Source organism: Agelaius phoeniceus, chromosome 10, assembly GCF_051311805.1.
Source record: "Agelaius phoeniceus isolate bAgePho1 chromosome 10, bAgePho1.hap1, whole genome shotgun sequence".
NCBI lineage: Eukaryota > Metazoa > Chordata > Aves > Passeriformes > Icteridae > Agelaius > Agelaius phoeniceus.
Genome location: NC_135274.1, coordinates 25,718,794 through 25,744,352, shown reverse-complemented (window position 1 = coordinate 25,744,352; position 25,559 = coordinate 25,718,794). Strand labels below are relative to the sequence as shown.

At 50.8% G+C, this 25,559-nt stretch overlaps 1 protein-coding gene and 1 long non-coding RNA gene across 2 annotated transcripts; one reads left to right on the top strand and one right to left on the bottom strand.

The window, feature by feature from the left end:
• Window positions 1-425: 425 nt before the first annotated feature.
• Window positions 426-9,353, bottom strand: LOC129124321 (ovocalyxin-32-like). Its single transcript, XM_054639236.2, has 6 exons — window positions 8,996-9,353; window positions 4,806-4,868; window positions 3,836-4,010; window positions 3,069-3,205; window positions 2,388-2,450; window positions 426-994 (listed from the first exon to the last, which is right to left on the bottom strand). Exons 1-6 carry the CDS (start codon window positions 9,221-9,223, stop codon window positions 836-838), a joined length of 825 nt encoding a protein of 274 aa, XP_054495211.2. The 5' UTR covers window positions 9,224-9,353; the 3' UTR covers window positions 426-835.
• Window positions 9,354-12,325: 2,972 nt separating this feature from the next.
• On the top strand, window positions 12,326-15,706 carry LOC143694907 (uncharacterized). The gene is made up of 3 exons (XR_013183725.1): window positions 12,326-12,654; window positions 15,210-15,266; window positions 15,652-15,706. It is a non-coding gene; the product is annotated as an uncharacterized LOC143694907 (long non-coding RNA).
• Window positions 15,707-25,559: the final 9,853 nt, after the last annotated feature.

The window sequence follows — 25,559 nt, the reverse complement described above, 5'->3', positions numbered from 1 at the left end:
GAACTGTTCCCAATTACAGCTCCAGGATTGTGAAAACCACCCCAAGTATGACAGAACAGCCACCCCAGAGCCTCTGTTCCTCAGGAACGTGGTGTTCTTGGGAAGGATTTCATTTATCCTGCCACAAACCTGGCTGGTGGGGGAAAAGGGTGACTCTGGGACAGTTTGGGACATTGCAGTGAGCAGAGGTGGGACAGAGATGGAGCTGCTGGGAGCCCAGCTGGAGAATTCGGTGGCCCAAACAAAGCTGTGACTTTGTGGGGGGACAGGACATGGCAGGAATGTCACAGGAGCTGTCCCAAACACGGGGATGAATCCCCAAGGAGCCTCCTGGCTCTGCAGGTCTGCTTTGATTCGAGGTGACAGAGAAGGTGGAAATCTGGGCTCCAACAGCAGCAGAAAGAAAACCCAGCCTCGACCCTGAGTGATGGCATTTGGTTTATTGGAGATGTGAGTTAAAAATCAGCATGATTCTAGCCCAAAACATGGCAAAAGATTAGTAGGCAAATCTCTCAGTGACAGACTAACACTTTGCTCATGATTTGTATCCAAATATATTAATTTTGTTTACAAACTGTTAAGTAACAGTTAATTAGTGACATCAAATCAACTGCTGTATGTTCATCTGTGTATATATGGAGTAGCAGAGGGTTCAGGCAGAGCTGCAGAACTTGAATCTCGCCGTTGAAGAAGTGACAGGAATGGATTTTGGCACAGAACAATCAGTGAAACCACTCCCAGTCACTGCCTTGCACGGGAGGACCATCCCAGCTCCAGGTCTGTCAGCACACGGATTTGCTGACTGCATCCATATCCACAAAAGTGAGGATTTCACTTAAAAACTGGCTCCCTTTTCAGCTGAAGGCCCAGCAGCTGATCCAGACTCTGCCCCAGATCCCTGCTCTGCACCGTGGCCCTCGGGAGCACAGAAATGTTTCACCTTCAGGGGCTGCCCGGGGAGCCACGTCAGGCGCATGTGGCAGGAAATGATTTCCTGGAGAGGGATTTGAACACAGATCTGATCATCCTGGGGCAGCTCCTCAGCCCCATCCTGGCCCAGCTCAGCCCCATCCCGGTGCAGCTCAGCCCCATCCCGGTGCAGCTCAGCCCCATCCCGGCCCAGCTCAGCCCCATCCCGGTGCAGCTCAGCCCCATCGTGGCCCAGCTCAGCCCCATCCTGGCCCAGCTCAGCCCCATCCTGGCCCAGCTCAGCCCCATCCTGGCCCAGCTCAGCCCCATCCTGAGGCAGCTCAGCCCCATCCCGGTGCAGCTCAGCCCCATCCTGGTGCAGCTCAGCCCCATCCTGGCCCAGCTCAGCCCCATCCTGGCCCAGCTCAGCCCCATCCCGGTGCAGCTCAGCCCCATCCTGGGCCAGCTCAGCCCCATCCCGGGCACAGCTCAGCCCCATCCCAGCCCAGCTCAGCCCCATCCCGGTGCAGCTCAGCCCCATCCTGGGCCAGCTCAGCCCCATCCCAGCCCAGCTCAGCCCCATCCCGGTGCAGCTCAGCCCCATCCTGGGCCAGCTCAGCCCCATCCCGGGCCAGCTCAGCCCCATCCCGGCCCAGCTCAGCCCCATCCTGGCCCAGCTCAGCCCCATCCTGGCCCAGCTCAGCCCCATCCCGGTGCAGCTCAGCCCCATCCTGGCCCAGCTCAGCCCCATCCCGGTGCAGCTCAGCCCCATCCCGGCCCAGCTCAGCCCCATCCCGACCCAGCTCAGCCCCATCCTGGCCCAGCTCAGCCCCATCCTGGCCCAGCTCAGCCCCATCCCGGGGCAGCTCAGCCCCATCCTGGCCCAGCTCAGCCCCATCCTGGTGCAGCTCAGCCCCATCCTGGCACAGCTCAGCCCCATCCCGGGGCAGCTCAGCCCCATCCTGGCCCAGCTCAGCCCCATCCTGGCCCAGCTCAGCCCCATCCTGGCCCAGCTCAGCCCCATCCTGGCCCAGCTCAGCCCCATCCTGGTGCAGCTCAGCCCCATCCTGGCCCAGCTCAGCCCCATCCTGACACAGCTCAGCCCCATCCTGGCCCAGCTCAGCCCCATCCTGGCCCAGCTCAGCCCCATCCCGGCCCAGCTCAGCCCCATCCCGGCCCAGCTCAGCCCCATCCCGGTGCAGCTCAGCCCCATCCCGGTGCAGCTCAGCCCCATCCCGGTGCAGCTCAGCCCCATCCCGGCCCAGCTCAGCCCCATCCTGGCCCAGCTCAGCCCCATCCTGGCCCAGCTCAGCCCCATCCTGGCCCAGCTCAGCCCCATCCCGGCCCAGCTCAGCCCCATCCTGGCCCAGCTCAGCCCCATCCTGGCCCAGCTCAGCCCCATCCTGGCCCAGCTCAGCCCCATCCTGGTGCAGCTCAGCCCCTGCTGCAGGAGGGGTTGTTCACGTGCACTTCCTTACCTGGGTTGGCATTTCATGCAGGAGCACCGTGTAGTCAAACTCAATAAAATCGTCTTTCCTGATCTGGGCAGGTGTAGAAAAAGGGAAGAATTATCAGGAACACAGCTTAATATTGTTAAAATCCAATGTCTGCTGTGATTTACTGGAGCTCGGGGAAGGAGGTGAGCAGGGCCCCGTGGCTGTGGTTGCTGGCTGCAGTCAGATGGGTTTTGATTGTGGAAAGATGGAATTAGCAATTCCTGCATGGAATGTTTGAGGACACCAAGAGCTGTGTGGCTCTGCAGCCTGTCTGCCCTGAAACCAGGTGCTAATTAATTGAATTTAACCCTCAATTACATCTGAGAATTACAGGAACCTTTCCTCCACAGAGATGCTGAACAGCTGAGGAGCCAAAGCTGGATGCTGCCCGTGGATCCCAGCTGGCTGAGGGCTCTGGAAGTGCTCTGGATGTGCTGCAGCCTTGGAGCTGCTGCCCAGACGGGGTGTGAGCAGGGGCAGAGGCTCAGGGACTGCAGCCCCTGCAGAGCCTCCCCTGCAGATCCAGTCAGGACAATTTTCCCAGCAAAACCTGGGGAAGTGCTCGTGCAGAGGTGGAGCTGCTGGTGAGGAGCAGGCCCTGGGATCTGGGGAAACACCCTCAGAGGGGGCTCAGTGCTGCCCCTGGCCCCCTGCCCCACTCACCCACTGCCTCACAGACTTCACTTGGGCCAGGAAGTATCCCAAGGTCTCTGTGGACTTTTCCCACATGATGGAGCTGCTGCCAGCCACAGCCAGAGCCCACACTGGCTCCAGGGCAGGCTCGATGTTGCCATAGCTGTCTGCAAGGCAAGGAGAAAGAGAAAATAATATTAATTCTGGCTGGGCAGCAGAAGAATGATGGACCTCAGAGCAGTTTTGCCTGGCACAGCAGCATTCCTGCATGGGGCTCCTCCCTCTGATGTGTCACAGGGAGGGGGATGATGCTGAACCTGCAGCCCCAGGGGAGTATGAAATGTGGCACAGCTGATACTGCCAAGAGAGGGATCCCCATGATGAGGTGAGAAACCCAAAAATCCCCAGTAATGGGAGTCCTTACCCAGCTGGGAGAAAAGATGGGATTTTTCCAGGATGGAAAATTGTGTTGGTCATCCTCAGTGAGTTTCCAACCACAGCTGGGGAGGTGTGTGGGTTTGGGCACTTGTTATTCCTGGAGGACAATCTGCATTGACTGGACTTGGAAATGGTGTGGAGCTGCTTTAAACCCAAACCACCCTCACAGGATGGGGCTGAGTGCCAGTGGTAAATCCAGAGGGGCTCTGTTCTCCAAAAACCCCTGGGCAGGTGGGAGTGCTGTGACAGCAGGAGGGGCTGGGGGTGCTGCTGTCAGCAATGTGTCTCCTTTCCAAATGCTGCTGTCCTTCCTGCCCTTTGAGATAAAGTGAAATACAGGTGAATTTGGAGGAATATACCTGGAATGTTGTTTGCAGTTATTGGCTTGCTTTGGTGCCTGATCCTTTGGTAAAATGTGTTGTCCTCCTCCTGGATTTCCTTCTGGTCTTTGGTGTGGGAGCACTTGATGCTGACAACAGGACGAGACTTTTTCTTTGGAAAGAGCACTGTAGCCAGGCAGTTCCCAGCTTCTTCCTGTCAAGGGAGAGTTTAAAACTGGTCTTTTAATCAAGATTTTATCTACCAGCAACTCACTCTTCGTATGAAGCTGTTCAGGGATTAGGAAAGTGTCAAGGAGGATTTTATTTGTCTTTTCTCCAGGAACGAGGTTAAAACCACAAGGCTAAAGGGATTTAACAGAAGGTTTTAATTAATGCTTGTCCTGCTTTCAGGACATGACAATGCTCTAAGTCATCCTGGAAATATGTTTGTGAGAGCTCAAAAAACAACATTAATTGATAACAGGGACTTTCATTGTGCCAGCTTTGAAACAAAAATAATCTAAGGCTTCACAGTAAGTTCTAAAAATCATTTGAATTCCACAAAGTGTGTGTGAAGGAAGAGAGCAGTAAAATGCTGCTGACAGCTGGGGCAGAGTGAATGGAGGGGGGTAGAATTGGAAAGACCATGGAGCTGTCAACTCCTGATTCCCATTCTGGGGTGTGGGCAGCAGGAAAATGGGGACCTGAGAGGGGGAATGGGGAGCACAGAAGGGGAGCAGGGCCCACACTGTCACTGTCACACTGTCACCCAGCTTGGGCCACTGCACAGTTCCACTCGGGCCTTTGGTTGCCTCAATGACTTGAGCAAGAATTCCCTTAGGGATTGAGGCCTGGTGATCACTCAGGTGAGCCCTGGGGCAAAGACAGGCAGGGAGGAGCAGCAAGGCCTTTCCATGGTGGCAGATCCATTTGGGACACACATGGCCCTGTTCTGGAGCTGCTGGGGTGGATTTGATGCCCAGGCTGAGGAGGAAGAGCAGGAACTCACCCCAGTCCTGTAGTCCTCAGTGCTGAACTGCAGGTAATACTTGTGGCCAGACTCTGGGATGTTCTGGAAGAGAGAAGATGGGGCCAGCAGTGGAATTAAAACCTTATGTGCTGCAAGGAGCTCTGAGGAGGGAAGGTCCTTCTGAAATTCCCTGGTTTGGAGTGCAGCATCACTGATTTTTAGTCCTTCTTGGTGTTGAAGTCCAATTCTAGCTGTTGGCAGGACCCAAAGCCAACCTTTGTGTGTTATTTATCTGACCCTGAGCCTCCCTGTTCCCAGCACTTTTCCCAGGAAATGTCCAATGGTACCAGGTGAGCGGAGATTCATACCCAGAGCAGATCCTCAGCTCAGCACCTGCCTGTGGCACCTGCAGAGAGCTGGGAAATGCAGGTAAACCATTGCTTCAGTCACTCTGTTTTATTAAAATCTCCTCCTGGAGCTTTAGGATGAGGCAAGTCCAGTGTGAAGCCAAACCTCACCATGAAGGAGGTGCAGGAAACAGAGAGGATGAGCTCAGACTTTCTGATAATTTCTTTCTTCTCTGCAAACTCCTTCTGCCCTTCTGCCCTTTTTGTGTATGGCCTCAAGCACTGTCCTGGAAGTCACAGTGGGAGCTGGGCAGAGTAGTGAAAGGGACTTTGTGAAATGCAGGGTCACCAAAGAAGGAGTGATTGCAGTGGAATTAGGTTTGGAAGGGTCTCACCTCGTGCAATAACCACATTTAAGTCCAAGATTCTGACTGCTGTAAAGCCACCCAAGAGGTGTTATTGCTATGGTTTATAACACCCCTAACCTGGTGAAATCTGGGGATTTTTACAGTGACCCAGGATTGCTCCTGTGTACCATGCAGGAGAGAGGAGCTGCAATAGTCAGCAGGACCTTTCTAAAAGAGCACAGAATTCTCTGTTTCTGGGGGTTTTGAAGCAGGCATTCCCTCCTGATTTGCAACAACTCCCCCACAGTACTGCTAGTAGCTACTACCACCCTACTACTGCTGCCTGGACAGCTTTCAAATGATGCTACACAGCTAGAACAAATATTGAGTCTGGTGTGAACACCTGAGGCTTCCTGAGCTCGCCAGGGAGAGGGGAGAAACTCCATTGGGTACCAAATAATTGTACAGAAGTGTTGCAGTCCCGAAGGAAAACTTTTATTTCCACCATTTTCCCCCAGTCCCATCCCCAAATGCTGTTACCCAATGCCAGAGTGTGGGCTGAGCAGAGCTCAGGGTGTCTGGCAACCCCCAGGGAAGCGGCCAAAGATAAAAGTGTCCAAAAAGAGAAGAAAACAAATGAGTAATTCATTTTTCCACTCAATATCTGGGTCACGGGATTCTTTTACATCTGGGCTCCAAATTACTGCAACTTTCCTGACAGATTTTGAGTCCTGGGAAGGCCAAAACAGCAATTTCAGAGCAGCTTCACTGCAGGTCCCCGAGCAATCAGTTTGCAATCAGTTTGCAATCAGTTTGCTATCAGTTTGCAATCAGTTTGCAATCAGTTTGCTATCAGTTTGCTATCAGTTTGCACTTCCCCTCTGTTTCCCCACAGGATTTTCCCCTGGGATCAGTTTTTGCCTGGATGACTGAGCTGGGAAAAGGAGTCAGAGCTGCCCCTGCCATGGGCTCTGCCTTTCCCAGCCAGCGTGGGGCTCTGACTGCTGGACACTGGTGGAACATTTCTAATTCATTGCTGGTACCAGGGAGCAGAGCTGTGCTGGTGCTGCTGTGTCCAGCTGAGGCTGTGAAATGTCCACCTGGGTGTTTGAAAACTGGATTTTCTAGTCCAGTATAAGCAAATCTTGCATGAGGTCACCTTTGCCTTTCCTCCTCACCTCCCTACTCCTGAATTAGGATTTCAGACTGGGACAGGGCACTGCTCCCAAAAGCTTCCCTTTAAATTCTGGCATCTTCATCTGGCATGAAGAATGAATAATAATAAGCATAATGAAATAAGAATGAAGAATGAATAATAATAAGCATAATGAAACTAATGCTTCATTATCAAAAGTCTGTTTTAAACAACTCCAGGAGCTGCTGTTTCCTAGAAGATCCTCAGTCAAGAAAAACTAAAGGACAACAAAAACCATCTGCATCCAACAGCAAGGTAAGGATTATTCCAGGTTTGGCATTTTGCTGCCAGGAAAGGAGGTCTCATTTTACCTGAACTTGGAAGATCTTTCCCATCTCAGAGAGTTCCCAGTCCTGTTTCCAATTACCAGTTTCACCAGCTCGTGGGCTAATAAAGTTGGTATTAAATTACAGTGCTCATTATTAAATTCCACTAAAAATTATCCTGATTTTATGAGATCCAGTAATAGAGTAACCAATAGGAAATTAGCCCACTTTCAAAAATAATTAAAAACCAGACAAACCTAAAAAATACCCAAATCCCAATGTTTTTGCCCCTTGCCTTCACGTAATACAGCCAATTCCTTGCAGGAAATGCTTTTCATTTTTTTCCAGGGGAGGACAGGAAAGAAGGAAGTGCCCACTTTTCGTGCATTTCTCCTCTTGTTTTCACAGAGTATGCAAAAAACCAAAAAAAAATGGGGGAGGAAATAAACTGCAGAGAGTGGTTCCAGGGAGCTCCTACAGCACCCAGCACTGAGGAAATAAGGGAAATAAGGAGCAATTTCTTCTCCATAATGAGCCAGTTATTTTCCTTCCTGTATGAGGAGACAGGTGGCTGACAGGGGGTGCAAAAACCCCTTTCCCTCCCCACAAATATTCACTTATTCTTCAGCCAGGCACATGTGTTTTTAGAAGGAAATATTTACATGTAGACATATGCAAAGTGCCCAGGAAATACAGAAGGAGCATGTATCCTTTTGGAGAGTATAAAATAACAGAGAATTCCTCTCATAGGTGTTTGTAGCAATTTCACAGGAAAACTTCAATATCCCAGGAGCACTTCCATGCTCAGCACCCAATAATCTCTACAACACAAGGGCTGCATTAATTCATGCATCCCAGATATTCCTGCTTGGTTTGGAATATCTTTTTTGAAAGGGGAGATTTAACACTACACCTTCTTACTCAGTTGTAGGAGCTACACAGGACAAGTGGTGGAAGATCTTCAGATCCTGGAAAGGATCCAGTGGAATCCAGTGCTGCCTTTGGCACCTCACACTGGGAGCCCAGAACAAGCAGCCCTTGCTCTCAGGAGCTGCCCAGCAGAATCCAGGATCCAGAATTTATTTTTCTGGGAACCCAGAACAAGCAGCCCTTGCTCTCAGGAGCTGCCCAGCAGAATCCAGGATCCAGAATTTATTTTTCTGGGAACCCAGAACAAGCAGCCCTTGCTCTCAGGAGCTGCCCAGCAGAATCCAGGACCCAGAATTTATTTTTCTGGGAACCCAGAACAAGCAGCCCTTGCTCTCAGGAGCTGCCCAGCAGCAGGAGCACAGGGCTGGATTTAAATCCCATCCCTCGGCTCTCCAGGAAGGTGATGCGTTCCTTCCCGGATCTACAGCCCGGGACAAACATTCCCCAGAAGTTTTCGCCTGATCTTGTACTTTCAGAAACTGAATAAGCTGCAAAAATCCCCCAGACCTGGAGGAGGAGAAGGGCTGCACCCCAGTATGACCTTGAGCATCCCCGGTAAGCTCCCCATGACAGGAAGGCTCTGTCCCCGTAGCTGCTCCTCTCTGGGACTCCTGTCCCGTTCTGCCACCTCAATTCCACGTGATTTTTTTAAAAATTACAGTGTATTTTCTGGTGGGAACTGCATCACCTTTAGATGAAGCTTGTGGTATGAGGGAGGGACTGCGGGACAGCAGCTCCGGAGGAGAGCCAGGGGTCCCACGAGGGACGGGGCTGTGGGACAGCAGTCCCTGAGGAGAACCAGGTGTCCCTGAGGAAGGAACAGATGGACAGCAGTCCCTGAGGACAGCCAGGGGTCCCTGAGGAAGGAACAGATGGACAGTGGTCCCTCAGGACAGCCAGCGGTCCCTGAGGAAGGGGAGGTGGACTGCGGTCCCTGAGGAAGGGGAGATGGACAGCGGTCCCCGCGGGGACCCGGCTGTCCCCGAGGATGGGGCAGCGGCTCCTGAGGGACGCGGGAGTGGGGTGCCCGGTGCCGTGCGTGGGAACGCGCTAATCTCAGTTACATACACCAGTAGTAATGTAATAATTACTGTTAATTGCACTTTCCCAGCGCCCCTTTACAGCCCGCCGGCTCCCCGCTTACCTTCAGCGTAGCCTTGCGGACCTGCCCGAGCGCCCTGAGCCCGCCGAGGGATCCCGCCTGGAAGTTGCGGTACTGCAGGGCCACCCGCGCCGCCGCCGCGGCCGAGCGGCTGCCGGGCTCCAGCTGCTGCACGGCGAGGCTGCCCCGGGGCAAGGCGAGCGCGAGGAGCAGCAGCAGCAGAGCGGGCGGTGAGGCGCGGAGCCCCGGCAGGGCGCGGAGCCCCGGCATGGTGCGGGCAGCGGCGGGCACTGGGGCGGGCTCGGCCCCGCTCCCGTACAAATAGCGGGGCCCGGCCCGCTGCTCCCGCCCGCCCTCCGCCCGCTGCCAGCGCCCGCCGGAGGGCCCGGCCCGGCGGCGACTCCCCTTCCCTCAGCCCTCCCACCCCGGAGCCCCGCGGGCTGGGGGGAGCCGGGGGCTGAGGGGAACCGGGGCGTTCTGGGGATACGGAGGTTGAAGATGCAGGGGGGCTTGAGGAGAGGGACCGGGATATTGAGGGGAGCCAGGGGAGTTTGAGAGTGTCTGAAGTTTCTGAGGGGAGTCGGGTGAATTTGAGGGGTGTCAGGTGCTGAGGAGAGGCAGGGGGGGTTTGAGGGGGTCTGAGGCTTCCTAGAGGAGCCAGGGGAATTTGAGGGGTGTCAGGTACCAAGGGGAGCCAGGGGAATTTGAGGGGTGTCAGTACTGAGGGGAGCCTGGGGCACTTGATGGGGACCAGGGATTCTGTGAGGAACCAGGAGGATTTGAGGGGGACTGAGGACTTGGAGGGCAGCCAGGGGGACCAGGGGTTTAGGGGAGCCAAAGGGTTTAGGGGAGCCAGCGGAGCTTGAGGGCGACCAGGGGTTCTGGGGGGTCAGAGGGATTTGAGGGGTCCTAAGGGAAGCCAGGGGGAATCAGGGGGAATCAGGGGTTCTGAGAGGAGGTGAAGGGGGACTCGGGGTGCTCAAGGAGGGCTGGGAGCCAGGGGGGACCTGAAAGGATTCCAGTTCCTGCTGGAACTGGAGCAGGACCAGGGGTTCTGAGAGGAGCCAGGGGCACTGAGGGTCACAGGATTTGTCTGAAGGGAGCCTGCAGCTTGAGCCAGATGTACAATCCTGACACAGATCAGAGCACACACAGGTAATGGTTGGAAAAACACACTTAGCTCCTTCTCAGCATTACCACAACTCAACATCTCCCAAAAGTCCAGAGCCTTGCTCAGACCATGGCACGCTTTGCCTGGGACACAGCTGAAATATTCCAAATACAATGCACAAGAAGCATTCATCTCTGGGATAAATCTCACTTGGTGAAGTGTTTGGAACCAGTATAGTCATGTCTTGGTAACATGAAGGAAATCAACAGAGAGAGCAGCCAGATTCCCTTAAAATGATGTTTGGGACACAAGTGGGCTTGTTGCCTTGCTCCTCCTGGAAGCATCTCCTTTGGAGAGACCAAATGTGGTAAAATGTAAAAGGCTGCAGCACTTCCTGTGTTAAAAAAGCTGCTTTTTAATGACCTGCTCTATTACCATCCCAGCAGACTGGGGTTTGTATGTGCAGCTGGGAATCTATTTTTGTGCTCTGCATGAGTATCGGGGCAGGTTTCTGGGCTGGGACCTCAGAGAAGTAAATCAAAACTAAATCCAAACTCTGCTTAAGAACTCAAACTGTCTCCTGTGGAGCTTAAAGTCTCTTTTTATTACTGGAATGCTTTTTCACAGAACTGGAAGTTTAGTATTTCTGAGGCTTTCCTAAGTGAGGGAAAGAGTTATTACAGTAAAGGTATAATATCACTCTTTATTACAGTTTTTTATGTCACCCAGCTAACTCTCCTGAATTTGTTGATTAGGAGTTTCCCTCCTGACATAGGTTCTGTAATTAACAGTTTGTATCTTTTCATGCCAGGCTGGAGGGGGCTTGGAACAACCTGGACTAGTGGAAGGTGTCCCTGCCTGGTGCCAAGGCTAGCTGAAGGATGATTTTTTTCCTTATTGTGACATATGCCATGTTTGTCTCCAACATTTTTCTGGAAGAAACCAACATTTTCTCGTTTATCCTCGCAGTGGCGGCAGCGCCGATGCCCGTGTCAGATGGAGTCCCGAGGCCGGCTGCCCTCCCTGGCCCCGGGAGGGGCCGGGCAGTGCCAGCCGTGTCCTGCCGTGCCCTTCCCGCAGCGCGCCGGGTGCGGGGCGAGCGCCGAGGCTGCCGTGGGAGCGCAGGAAGCGCCGCTCCAGGGAAAGGCGAGCGGGGATGGCCGGGGAGGAACCTTCGGCGCAGGGTGCGGGGGGAGCGGCTCCTCCTGCTCACGCTGCCCGGGGAAGGAGCTGAACCTGCCCTGCGCAGGGGTTTCACACTCACAGCTGCGCTGCCTTCCGTGGTGGGGGAGTTTCCTAAACAGAGCTAGAAGCCTCTAAATGCGGCTTGTCCCAAGAACATGCCAGGCTCAGAGGCGAGCCCTGGGCCGCTGCCCCCATCCCTGACTCTGGATGCACTTCCTTTCCCCTCGCCTTCTCCTCCTTTTCCTGCGGTCCCAGTGACAGGGCAGTTTCCTTCCTGCCGAGGGCAGCCCGGGGACTGTGAGTAACCCAGGGGCAGCGTGACAAGGGCGCGGAGCCCCTGTGACAGAGCAGGGACAATCCCAGGGCAGTTTCCTGCGCTGCCGCAGAGATCACGCTGCCCTAATCTGCCGTTCATCTGAATTTACAAAACAATTTGACTTGGGAAAAACAAAAGTTCATGTGCTGAACAGGTCCAGGTCAAGGCTGGGGCATGTTTGTAAATGTGTACAAGCACAAGGTTTTGTGCTTCCACAACATTTAGGAAATGTATTTCCTTTAAGTTCGGAGGGTTTTGGACCCTTAAAAGCTGGAAGTGCGTCCTCCCAGAGCCAAGGTTGCTTCAGGCTCTTTGGTGAGGGTGAAATGAAGCTCTGCCGTGTGTCAGAGCTGAACCAGAGGAGCTGAGGTGAATTACCTGCCCTGAGGGGATGCATCCCGTGCTGGAGTGAGTCCCGAGGATGATCAGAGGCACGGAGCAGCTCTGCTGGGAGGAAGGGCTGCAGAGTTGGGATTGCTCAGCCTGGAGAAGCTCTGGGGTGACCTCACCGTGGTCTAATCTGAAGGGGCTACAAGAAGGATGGAGTGGGACTATTTCCAAGGGATGGAGGGACAAGACACAGGGAATGGCTCCCACTGGCAGAGGGCAGGGCTGGATGGGAGAGTGGGAAGGAATCCCTGGCAGGGAGGGTGGGCAGGCCCTGGATCCCTGGCAGTGCCCAGGGCCAGGCTGGACACTGGGGCTGGGAGCACCTGGGGCAGTGGGAGGTGTCCCTGCCATGGCAGGGGTGGGATGGATGGGGTTTAAGGTCCCTTCCAACCCAAACCATTCCATGATTCCATGGTTCTGTGTATTCTGATGAATTAGAATGTGCTGCAGGGAGGTTTTGTCCTTTACAGTGTTTTCTCCTCTCATCCCACATCATTTGCTGCAGCCCCAAGGAGGATGGAGCTGGTGCCAGCTCCACTTCAGAGCCTCTCTCCCTGTCCCCTTCTCCATCCCCTGCAGGAGCCAGGACCTTCTGGGAAGCTCCCAAGGTTTGCATCACACTTCTGCCCCAGTGACTTGGACCCTTTGCAACTGGAAGCGAGGCTTGGTTCAGGCAGTGGCTCTGAAAGGCATTCTGAGGTTTGCATTTTCCTTTTTCATACATCCAGTGCTTGTTTAGTGCCAATTATTCCTAATTAGTTTCATATTTGGAGGCGATTTCTATATCCCCTGTATACAGCAGACCTCAGGGGCTCACAATCATTACCAGCTGACTGTAATTTAATACAGTGAATTTGGACAAACCTCACTTTATTTGGTTGTGCAACTTTTCCAGTTTTAACTTCACCATCTTGTTGTAGTTATGAACAAGTACTTTTACTTGATTTTAACTGATTTGGGATTTATTCTCAATAATTAATCCCAAGAATTTATTTCTAATTACTCTCTGAATATTTTGCTAGCTAAATCAAGAATTGCTCACCTTTTAATGCATTGCTGGACTGACCTTACCTATAGGAATAAAATATGGGTATTGATTTAGTGAGGCTCATTTTTTCCAGGAAAATTTGGGTTTGAAGGCTTCTGATTATTTTAAAATCATGGATAAGATTTTTTTAAAAAGAAATATTTGTATTTTGTGTCAGCAGCAGTTCTGTCACTCCAGGCCCTTGCAAATTGTCTCTGTCCATCTTTCCTGTAGCTCCTTTCAGGTACTGGAAGGCCATAATTAGGTGACCCCACACTTGACTTTTAGGGGACAATATTTAAATCATCCAGCAAGGTCTGGTAAGGCCTTTGATGCTGTTTGCATTATTTTGTGTATTTTTATGTTGGGTTTAAAATGTGTGCCAAGGTCCTGCACGTTTGAAATGGCAGCAGGAGGTTTGTGACTCTCTTAGCTGCTGTTCCCACTTTTCCAGTGAATTATCCATCAGCACTTGTGCTGCTGTTGCTTGGAGGCCCCTCCAGGCTGAGGGTTGATGGTGTGAAGTCACCTTTAGTGCCCCATTGCATTCACTTTGGTGTTTTTACTGTCTCAGAGCAATATTTCTGCAGTGTCAGACATCCCCACACAGAAAAATCCCCTCGTGAACCCAGTGAAACAGAGAAGCACAGAAACTCCAAGCACGTCAGCATTTACAGGATCCTCTTTTATTGCACTTCCCCAAATGTTGTTTTGCAAGGAAATTGGAATAAATCTGCCATGACCTTGGGCAGGAAAGTGAGAGGACATGGATTATAAACAGGGAGTCAATCATGGCAGATGATCACTGTGATACTGGTGTTGGAGAGAGGCACAGAACATTGGCAAACCTCTTTGAATCCTGGAGCTGCTATGGAACAGAGAAACCTTTCCAGACAAACAAATCCCTTCCATGCCCAGTGAGCTGCCATCACCCAGAGCCAGGAATAAACACAGGCAGTAAATAATCCCTGTTAATAACCTGAAATCGCCGTGTTGCCTTGTGAAACTGTAACAAAAGCGTGGGGGATCATGCTCAGGCCTGTTTCAAAACAAACAGTAATTAAAGCAGCCCTTTGGAGCTGAGCTGCTGAGGGGAATATTTGCTTTCTGGAGTGCTTGCTGGCTGTCACAGGGGAGCTCAGCTGGGAGGTTTGGTTGTTGGACAGCTCTTGCAGCACTTCTGCCGCTCCAGAGATGTTTGGGCAGATCCCTAAAAGATGGGAATCTGAAATGAAGCCTCCAGCACTGTTCAGGTGGAACTCCTGGCAGATGATGGATGTGGAGGCACAACCCCTCACCCCACAAAACTTGAACTTGTTTGGGGCTGACATTTACTTACCTGATAGCAATAAAAATCCCCTTGTAATGCTGACTTTTTGACACTGGTTCTGTAAAGATTCAGTGCACGTCCTGTGAAAGGGTTGCAAGAGCACAATAACTTGGGAGGTGTTTGGTTGCACAATGTTTGGAGAAGGCATTAAATATTTGCACAGCAGGGGGGTGATGCCTCAGGGATGTTTGAAATGAGGTGAGGACAGCAGAGGGATTCTCACCAAAATTCCCCAGCTTTGTGTCAGCAGCCGCCCCTCTCTGCAAGGTGACAGTGGCCCCTCAGAGAGGAAGGGATTTTCCATGTCCTGCTCACTGGGTCCCCTCTCTGTCCCCTCTCTGGGCCCTGTGCCAGGAGCTGGGGATGCTGAGCCCTGAGGTTCATCAAAACCCAGAAGGGTCAGAAACCCCTGTGGGGACAGCCCTGCACTGTCACTGCTCTGGCACACCCCAAAGGCAATCCCAACATTATTGATTTCATAATTGTTAACATCTCTTAGACAAAATAAAACACAAAAATATTCCTCATTGAGAGCTTCCTTGAGTGGCTGGGGATGTTATTTAGAGTGGAAAACAGGTAGAATTTATTGTTCATTCTGTTAGAAGAAGAATTTGTGTTGCAGGGAGATTATTTAACCTAAATGAGGCATTTATCTCCACATACAATTTTTGTACTCAGGTTTTTTAAAGGTTTGCTCAAAGTTAAACACTTACAGCCTGTATTTATGTCAGTAGCTACATAAATTACTCATGGAATTATTGGAATTATTCATTGAACTTGATAATGTTGGAGATCTTTTCCAGCCTTAATGATTCTGGGATTCTATTACCCAATTTTCAGCTCACCCTATAAAGTGTGTGATGACAGTTTGCAGTTTTTAATTTCACTCTTCTGCAGGATTTCTAGTAACCAGGTGCTGAAGCAGATTGAGCCCCCTGCCAGCAGGAAAGGCAGGTTAGTCTTCAGGAACCCCCACAATTATTTCACAGAACAAATCAAAATCCACATTGGGATTTGTCTGTATTGCAGAGTTCTTATTTGGTTATTGTATATATATATATTGTATTTATATATTGTATATATATCCTGGGACTTAAAAATCAACCAGGATTGCATTTTAGACTGAGTATAGATGGACATGGAATTAAAACATCAGAGCAGCTATGTCCAGTTCTTTAAGTAATTAATGTACATAAAATCTCATTTGCATACTGATGCATGGTTTGGTTTCTTTCATCTCACATTGATCAGTGAATTACCTCACAATGATCTCATTTTCTTGGTTATGATTAGCAATAACTCCTCCTTTGTTCTTTTCTGCATCGCTGTGTGTTCCCAGAACTTCTGAGAAAAGGATCTTTTTCCCCTGGATTAGTCACGGTGTTTGGACAAACATGGCCTTGTTTTCTCAAGAAATGTATCAGCACCACTGTGTTTATTTCTCCAGAGCCTTAACCAGCAGGAGGATGGGGCAGTCCAACTGAACATTTGGATGTAAAAACCTGGTGAAAGATCAGCTTTTCCAGAGCTCAATGTGGGCAGTGTGGTGCTTTTCATGAGTGTTGGGGTACCTGGCAGTGTTGATCCTGCACAAACTCCAAGGGTAGGCTGAGAGCTGTGAGCTCAGTGTGCCTTGGATCCATCCAGCAGCTGCCCAGGGGGCTTGCAGACATTGCCAGGCTCCAGAGCAGCTTGTGGAGAGCAGCAGAGGGGCACAGCCCTTCCAGCAGCTTCACTGCCCTGGGAGGCACTCCAGGGACAAAGCTCTTCCACTCTGATCCCTGGGAGAGGCAGGGAGTTGGTGGCATCTGGCAGAGCTGCCCCACCCCATCACAGCCCCATCCCAGAGATGGAGTGACCAGGGCTGTGCTCACCATTCCCTGTGCTCCTCTGAGGAATGCACCAGAAATGCTGCCTTGGGCACTCATGTTTGCTGGTTTTCCCACACAGTGAGAGTTTTTAGGAGAGACAGCAAATGAAATTGGGAACAGTTTCATGTCTAAATGTCTATTTAATGTCTAAAAGGTGGTTCTGGCTTGGAAAATGAGCCTTTGGTACCTTCAAATGTTCACAGGATCATGGAATTCCAGACTGGATGGGTTGGAAGGGGCCTTGAATCTCCCATTCCCAGCCCCTGCCATGGCAGGGACACCTCCCACTGTCCCAGGCTGCCCCAGCCTGGCCTGGGACACTTCCAGGGACCCAGGGGCAGCCACAGCTGCTCTGGAGAGTCCATCCCAGCCCCTCCCCACCCTCCCAGGGAGGGATTTGAGTCATAATATTGGGGTTTGGCTTAGAATATAAAACCATGTCCAGGATGGGTTTGTTAGCTTTTTTTTTTTCCAAAGAAAAAAATGCCTTCAGACTTGTGGAATTTTATTCTTTCAGGTACTGGTGTTACAGAATGTGCTGAACTATTTGTATGGATGAAATGAATGAAATTATCCCAGATTAAATCATTTGCTGCTAGTTAAGAGCCTGGTGCTATAAATTTTTATTAAATATAGATCTCTTTAAATTGGTGCTATGTTCACAAACACCACAGTGCCACATCTATATAAATTATAAATAAATATATATATGTGTGTATTTAGTGAGAGAGATGTAACCCATGATTGAAGTGATATTGTGGCTGAATCCCTGATATCATCCACCTTTCCCTCTGAAAGGATTTTTAATTGAGTATTTAATTGTCCAAACAAATAGAGAAAGTTTAAGGGAAATTCTTAGATAAAGGAAAAAGGGAGAACTTTCCCTTTTTTCTGTGCAAGCCATTGCAGAGTTTCCCTGCAGAAAGCTCCAGCCTGTATTGACATTTTGGTTTCCTTTTTTCCTTCATCCTGGCTGCCCTTGGTTGCAGAGGAGAACAATGGGAGGGGAGTGAGTGCTGAGGGTATTTACAGCACAATCATGGGAAATGCTCCCATCAGCACAGAGCCCCTGCCCTGCCCTGCTGGATCCTCTGGCTGTGCTCACCTCTGGCTCCAGAGCCCCTTCCTTCCCAGGGGATTGGTGGCCATGGAAAACTCCTGGGTTGCAGTGGCACCCTTGGGAGGCACAGGGACACCTCAGCCAGGCCCAGGATCCTTTCCTGCATTCAGAAGGTGCTGCTGGGGGACTTAGACTGATTCCAACAGCTCCAAAGGTCAGAGATTTATTGTTAATCAATTGTTCTTCCAGCCTTCTTAAATCTAATGATCAGCTTGCCATATTTGTGGTGATGGTGGGGTTTGAGAGGCAGCAGATCCCTCATTTATACCTAAATTTGATTTAGGTTTGATTTGCCATTGCTTAGCAGGACTCTTGAAAGGGAGGGGAGTGATATTAATATTTCACATGGCTGGAGAGGAAATGCCTGGCACTCCCAGGGGAAGAGTCACAGCACCTGTGCTGAACTCACCCAGATTTTTTGGCAGGAATGATCCAATTGCTCATTGTGAATGGAACAGGAAACAATTCTGACACAAAGCAAGAGAAGCCTGGCTCAGGAGGTGCCATCACTGCAGTCAGAGAAGGTTTCAATGAGCTGGAGGAGGAAACAGAAGCAGGTTGTGTGTTAAAAGAAATGTCAGGGGGTAGAAGGTCATTACCAAAAAATCAAACCAAATCAATTCTTCCTTCTTTTATTTTTGCTGTGTTTCCATCTTTCCATTTGCTGTGTTTCCTTTCCAAAGCAAGGAAGGGACAGGAGTTTAGGAGAGTCTGGTTCAGGTCAGTCTTGCTGATAAAGCAATTTGGGTTTCCCTGATCAATTTATTTATTTAATTAACTAAAAATGCAGAATTGGAGAAGCTGTTGGATAGTTGTGCATTTTTCTGCAGTTGGCTGCAGGAGACTTTTCCAGACTATTGGCTGAAGTTTGGGGGTGTCCAGCCTGGAGAAGAGAAAGATCTGGGGAGATTTAATTGGGGATTCCAAGACCTAAAGGGAGCCTGAAAGAGCTGGAGAGGGACCTTGGGCAGGGCCCTGGAGTGCCAGGACCAGGGGGAATGGCTTTAAACTAAAGGGGGAGAGATTGAGATGGGATCTTGGGAAGGAATTGTTCCCTCTGAGGGTGGGGAGGGGCTGGGATGGGATTCCCAGAGCAGCTGTGGCTGTTCCTGGATCCCTGGCAGTGCCCGAGGCCAGGCTGGACACTGGGACAGTGGAGGGGCTTTGGGGCTGGATGAGCTTTAAGGCCCTTCCATCCCAAATCATTCCATGATTCCAAGCCAAAGAGAGCCTGGGTATGGAGCCAGCAGTGTCTGGGGGCTAAAGCACCTTCCCAGCTGTTGATCTCAAAAGGAATTCCTGACATTTTATCCTTTTGTTTTCTGGCTTATTCCTTAGCTGAGAGGTCATGGGAACAACCACAGGAGCATCCCCAAGCCCTGGGAGTGGGACACGTTGGGAGTGGGACACTTTGGAATGGGGCACTTTGGGAATGGGACACGTTGGGAGTGGGACACGTTGGGAGTGGGACACGTTGGGAGTGGGACACATTGGGAATGGGGCACTTTGGGAATGGGGCACTTTGGGAATGGGACACGTTGGGAGTGGGGCACATTGGGAATGGGGCATGTTGGGAGTGGGACACGTTGGGAGTGGGACACTTTGGGAATGGGGCACTTTGGGAATGGGACACGTTGGGAGTGGGACACGTTGGGAGTGGGACACGTTGGGAGTGGGGCACATTGGGAATGGGACACGTTGGGAGTGGGACACGTTGGGAGTGGGACACGTTGGGAGTGGGACACGTTGGGAGTGGGACACTTTGGGAATGGGGCACTTTGGGAGTGGGACACTTTGGGAATGGGACACGTTGGGAGTGGGACACGTTGGGAATGGGGCACTTTGGGAATGGGACACGTTGGGAGTGGCACTTTTATACCCATTATTGGCTTTGAGGCTTATCCTGAACCAACAGAACCAACCATAAATTGTCACTTCAGGGCCAGCATTTAGTGCCAGCTCAGAGAAATGCAGGATGGCTGTGGCAGGTATTAAACACCCTGAATAAACCCTGCAGGAGGATCCCAGGGTAACAATGCCTGCTTGCCAAATCTGTCTGCAGAGTGCACAAAGCAACCAGGAGAGCCTTGCAGCAGCACAAAGGTTTCCTTGCAGATCCACCACAGGCTGCTGTGTCAGCAGAGCTGGTTGGTGGTGCTTTTCTTCCAGCCCCAAAGTGGGACTGGGCCAGGCACTGCATCCATGGGGATTGGGATGCTGTGGCTGTAGGACAGACCCCCAGCCAAGGCCTCCAGGGAGTCAATTATGCTGTTTGGAACTCATTTATTTTTCCTCATTTCCTTGAAGAAGTCTGTGGAGAGCAGTGATTCACCCAGTGCTGTGGGATGTGTTTGTTTCCCATTTCCTGGAAGCGCTCGGTGTTTGGGGAAGGTTGCTGGCCACAAGGGAGGAGCTGCTGGACACCACCCACAGCCACTCTCAGGCATTTTCTGCTGGGTGGGACTCCCTGAGAATCCCAGCCCTCCAGCTTGGTGGGGAAATCACTTTTCCTGTGGGGCACACAGGGTGTGAGGCTGGCTCTGGGAAATATTCCCAGGGAAGAAAGGCTGGGAATGTGCTGACAGCAGCACTGCTCTTTCAGGTGTCAGTGTAAGAAGCTTATGAAAAGCTCCAGTTTTGCTTGGTGAGCAGAAAGTGCAGGAAAATGGGCTGGGAATGTGTGGAGCAGAAGCTGAAATGATGTTGGGACAGCTCGGGCTGGAGGCAGGAATGCTCAGCAGGGAAGGAACAGGCAGCCTTAAAAGGAAAACTTGAACATGTGAATTCTGGACAAAAAAATTACACAAAGCTGATGAATTCTGACCAATTTGCAGAGTGACTTTGGTGAAGTGACTTTGGAAAAGAAGGGTTTGGGCTCCTGAGGATGCAGATTTGGAGCCCCTGAGTGTCAGAGCTGTGATCTGAGTTTTGGGGAGGTGCCATCCCTCCTCCCCAGCAGCACCAGAGCAGGGCTCAGATGTGCTCCTCCCACCCCTTATCTCCAGTGCATCTGCTGGCTCTAATTCCCTGCAATAATCAGATTTTAAGGAGCTATAAAGGCCCTCATCAGTTGTTTCTGCTCTTTTGCTGGGGATGTAAACTCAGAGGAGCCAAGGAAAGCACCCCAGTGGTTACCAGGCTTGGGCAGGGCCCCAGGGGGGCAATGAGGGTCCTTTCCCAGCAGGCTCCATGTCAGCTGCACCCAGGGAATTCAGCTGGGGGTGCTGCAGCCAAGGCTGCCCCAAAGCTCTATTGTTGGAGTGGAACATAAGGAGTGTGAGTTCAGGCTTTGCCAGCAAACTCAGACAAGGCAGCAAACACTTCAGCTGCAGGATGGGATGTCCTTACTTGGCCTGGCTCTCTAAAGCAGGATTTTTATCTGTTCCCTTTCCTGAGTTCAGTTTTCCCTCCCCATTTTCCATTCCCTATCACTTTCCAGAGCCTTGCCCTTGGCACTTGTTGTCAGATGTCAGATATTTGAACTTGGAGCTGTATTTTCTATGAATGCTTTGTGGTTGTGGATCTCAAATTTCCAGGAAAAAAAACAAAAAACCAAAACAAAAAAACCCAAAAGCTGTATTTGCCTTCCAGATAAGAGAGAAAAAGAAAACTTCATTTATTTTCTCTTCAATTTCTTCTAATCTGACTTCATTTCCTGGTTGCCATGCAGGGAGTGGTGGAGTCCCCATCCCTGAAGTGTTTAAAAATCCTGAGGATGCAGTTTAGTGCTGGGTTAACAGCTGGACTGATGGTCCTGGAGGCCTTTTCCAACCTTAGGGACTCTGGGATATTCTAAAAGGACAAAGAACTTGTTGTTCAAAAGGGTTTCAGCTGCCCTGTGTGTAACCAAAGCAGATTCCACAGGAGCTGTCCATGGCCAGGTCAGCATGGTGGGATTTCCTCCCCCATGCAAGGAGAAATTGGTTTATGTGTGCAATTCAGTCATTTAAATATTGATATCATTGGGAGTGTTGTTCCCACTGGAAGCAGGGAGAGGTGAAATCCCATGTGGCTCCCACATCTCTGGGATCCATTCCTTGTGCTGCTGGTAAGGGCTGGGTGGAATTCAGGATTTGCCTAAATGGAAAAGGTAAATAAATATAGAAATGAACCAAGCTGTGAGGGAAAGGTTCTCCAAGCACAGCACAATCTCCACTAAAACCATCTGAGAACTTGCTTCACTCATTTCCTTCTGCTCAAACCAGGTTCTTTTCAAGGAATTCTGTTCTTTTCCTCCTTTTCAAGGACATGTGGGGCCCAGGAGCAGCTCGGACTCGGGTGGTGAAAGCACAGCCCCATTTCCCTGCCTTGAGGGAAGGAGGTGAGTCCTGGAGGTGCCCTAAGAAATGACAAATTTTCCAAGCCAGGGAAGCTGGAATGACCTTTCCTTGAAACTCTGGGCTAGGAATAGTTCCCTTCACGTTTCCTGAGTGGGGTGAGCTGGCTGTGGTGCCAGGAAAGGTGAGGGGAGTGTTCCAGTTCCTCACCTGGAGCACTTGTATTTATTCACTTGTCAGTCACGGGGAACAACTCTCGTTTCCTCCTCCCAGGCCATGAATAATATTGAGGAAATTGTTTGCACTTGGAAACCACAAGGTGGGGAGGTCAGGGATATAAAAATGCAAAGAATTGTAATCTGTCAGTGAAACTGTGAAATCAAGTGTTGAGCAAGATGCTTCTAAAGGAAACACTATATTTTCAGAATTACATCACAGGGCATTTTTTTTTTTCTGTGCAGAATAATTTCTCATTCACTCTTTGAAGGAAATGAAAAAGAAAATTGCATTTCATCTCCCTCTCCAGCCCCTTACTTTAACAAATACTTAGGCAGAATTTCTTGTCCTCTAATTTGAATTATCAGCTTGTGAAATGGTTTTTTCCTCCACTCTGCAGCTTGTTTCCAATTCTTTGCCTATAAGGAAATTATTATGCTTCCCCTTTCCCACCTTTTCTCTTTTCCTCAAAATTGGAGCTTTCTGTATTTTTTTCCCTGTGGTATCACTTTCTTGGGTTATGAAGCAAAGCCTCATACTCAGAGATAAAGTTGGATATGTGGAGATGACTCAGGATTATTGGAATAATTGTGATTTTTCACTTTTGGTTTTATTTTAAACCATCTCAACCCAACGAGAATATTTAACATAACCATGTCAACTACAGGGATAGAATTGACTTGAATTCCCTCAGATCCAAGGCCTGGGAGAGCTGGTGAGACGGAATTCCACTGAGGGGAGGAATGAATTTGAAAGTGAGGGATCAGGTGTGTCAGCAAAGGAATTCAAGCTCAGGGAACAACAGGACCACTGAATGAAATTGTTTGCTTGGAAAGTTCTCCAGGCTGCAGCAGAGAGAAGGAAAGAAATCCAGCCCACCCCAGGCAGGTCTTGGAAAGGCTCCAGCAGAGTTCAGCCACTCGAGGGCAGAGGAAATGCCTGAGGAGGAGCTGCTGGATGTGCAGAAAAGGCTCGGCCTTGGGCAGGACTAAAGCAGGAGCCTGGCAGGAGATGTGCCTTGGAATGGAGGAACTGAGGGACAGAACAGAGCTGAGAGGGGCTGCAGGAGCCTGGAGAGAGGAGCTGGAGGCCTGGGGTGTCCCCCAGGGATGGTCCCTGTGTTTGCAGGGATGCCAGGGGCACTGCCAGGGAGCAGCTCCCTCTGCCCCCATTTCCAGCACCGCCTTCTGCAGAGGACGAGGAGCCCTGGTGACAGTGAGCTCTCCTTGGCCTTCAGCCAGGGCAGGGGAGCAGAGCCCTGGTGACAGTGAGCTCTCCTTGGCCTCCAGCCAGGGCAGGGGAGCAGAGCCCTGGTGACAGTGAGCTCTCCTTGGCCTCCAGCCAGGGCAGGGGAGCAGAGCCCTGGTGACAGTGAGCTCTCCTTGGCCTTCAGCCAGGGCAGGGGAGCAGAGCCCTTGGCCAGGGTGGGAACTTCCTCCATTCCCAGGGCACTGAGGCTGGGTGGCACCACCCTCCAGCCTTTGAGTCAGGAGCAGAGCTTCCTCTGAAATTCCAGGGCTGGGCTATGGAGCCCTTCATGTCCTGGAACCCTTCATGTGCTGACACCCTTCATGTCCCGGAACCCTTCATGTCCCAAACCCTTCATGTCCCCAAACCCTTCATGTCCCCAAACCCTTCATGTCCCCAAACCTTCATGTCCCAAACCCCTTCATGTCCCAAACCCCTTCATGTCCCGGAATCCTTCATGTCCCCAAACCCTTCATGTCCTGGAACCCTTCATGTCCTGAAACCCTTCATGTCCCCAGACCCTTCATGTCCTGAACCCCTTCGTGTCCCCAAACCCTTTGTGTCCCAAACCCTTCATGTCCCGGAACCCTTCATGTCCCCAAACCCTTCATGTCCCGGAACCCTTCATGTCCCCAAACCCTTCATGTCCCCAAACCCTTCATGTCCCCAAACCCTTCATGTCCCAAACCCTTCATGTCCCAAACCCTTCATGTCCATCCTGCTGGAAGAAACAGGAGAGTTTTAGGAAGTGTAGATGTTTTGAGAAGGCATCTTTTCAAAGATGAACTATCCAGGAAATGCTCAGTGGCTCTCAGGAACTGCTGTTGTTCAGTATTTCCACCAAATAACCTGGGGATTTTTAGAACTTAGCACTGTTAAAGTCCACCAGGAATTTGTGTGTCCTGAGGAAAACAGGCACAAAGGGAAAGTTGTGCACAAAGTCAAGTTCAAGCGTTACCCAGAAATTCAGGTACAGTCCCCACAGCCCTCTGGATTCCCAGAATCACAGAATCCCAGACTGGTTTGGGTGGGAAGGGACCTTAAAATCATCTCATCCCACACCTTCCACTGGACCAGCCTGCTCCAAGCCCTGTCCAGCCTGGCCTGGAACATCAGAAAAATCTCCTGGCACTCCTGCCTTGGCTGAGAAGCTGCACATCATTAATGGTGCTCCTACACTCTCCAGGGGGTGTTTTCACTCCATGACCTGAGCTGGCTTTGGAGAAGGAGCCTGGCAGCAGCTGCCCTCGGGAAGAGCTGTGAGTTTCAGGAAGGATCAGAGCAATATTGAGCAATATGAACACCAGGAGCCATAAACCCACCCCGCTCGTGCTCGTGGCACTCAGCAGAGGCAGGAGCTGTTTGCTGCAGCACTGGATCCTCCCAGCCACAGGAGCTTCCTCAGGCCAGGATCTTTGCTCTCAGAGAGATTTGTGGGGCAGAAAAGCTTCCTCAGCCTCTTCCCAGCACTTTGAACAAGTCAGACCTGGGATGGTGCACAAACACCCAGGAATGTTTGAGTGAGACACAGAGGTTTGTAATAACCCATTCCTCAGCACGTGGAGGGACTAAAAACTGTTTGCATGCCTGTGTATGACAGATCCCTCACCCTTTGGGGGGGAAAGCATGAGAATTTTCCTTTAGAAAATGGATAATGGGGCAATGATGGTGGAGCCAATTTAATCATGTGGAACACAGCTCCTGCTTCACTGCAGTTTTGAAGCCTCTCCCCAGAGGCAGCAATGACTCTGAGCAGCTGAACCCTGAAATTCTTCCTCGTTTCCTGGGAGTGTTTGCTGTCCTGAGTGCTCCCTGCACCTGATCTGTGCAAGGAGGGGAGGCCACGAGTGTTTTATGGCCCCCATAAAGTCCTGTCCACAGCATTTCCTCCATTTGCTGCTGTTACCCACAGCATTTGGCAATTCAAGTGCTCTGATTTATGGAGAGGCAGCAACTGCATCTGTAACCAACATTCTAAAGCCTGAGTTTAAGAGCAGGCCACTGTATTTATTTGGGATGTAAACACTCAATGCAATGCAGGTGGCAGTCAGGGCTGAGCTCACAGGAACATCACAGACAGCCAAGGGGAAGGTGGAGGTGGCTGGGGGAAAGACAAACACTGGGAATTAGCAAATGGAAAACTTTCTTTTGCTCCTGTCAAATATTCTGGGTGCATGGCTGTAATTTCTCACTCTCTGATGAAGAGCCTGATGTTACACAGAACAAGATAAACACAACCCCAGACTCGATTTGGCTTTGCTCCCCAAAGTTATCTCTTTGACCTGTGGATAGAAATTGTCCCCCTGGAATCAGGAAACTCCAGGTGGCTCTGCAAGGACAATTATCTTTGAGCTCCCTCAAGTGGCAGTGAAACTTTGGAGTTTGTCACTGCAACACTCGAGTTTTTACAAGAACCCTGGAGTTTGTCACTGGAACTCTCGAGTTTTTACAAAAACCCTTGAATTTGTCACTGAAATCCTCGAGTTTTTACAAAAACCCTTGAGTTTGTCACAGA

Excerpts from the sequence above, each read along its gene's own strand:
- LOC129124321 (XM_054639236.2), bottom strand. The coding sequence starts at position 9,223 with ATGCCGGGGCTCCGCGCCCTGCCGGGGCTCCGCGCCTCACCGCCCGCT. Across the intron at positions 3,206-3,835 it reads AACTGCAAACAACATTCCAG|ACAGCTATGGCAACATCGAG; the intron begins GTATATTCCTCC and ends CTTGCCTTGCAG. Across the intron at positions 995-2,387 it reads TGCATGAAATGCCAACCCAG|GAAATCATTTCCTGCCACAT; the intron begins GTAAGGAAGTGC and ends ATCCCTCTCCAG.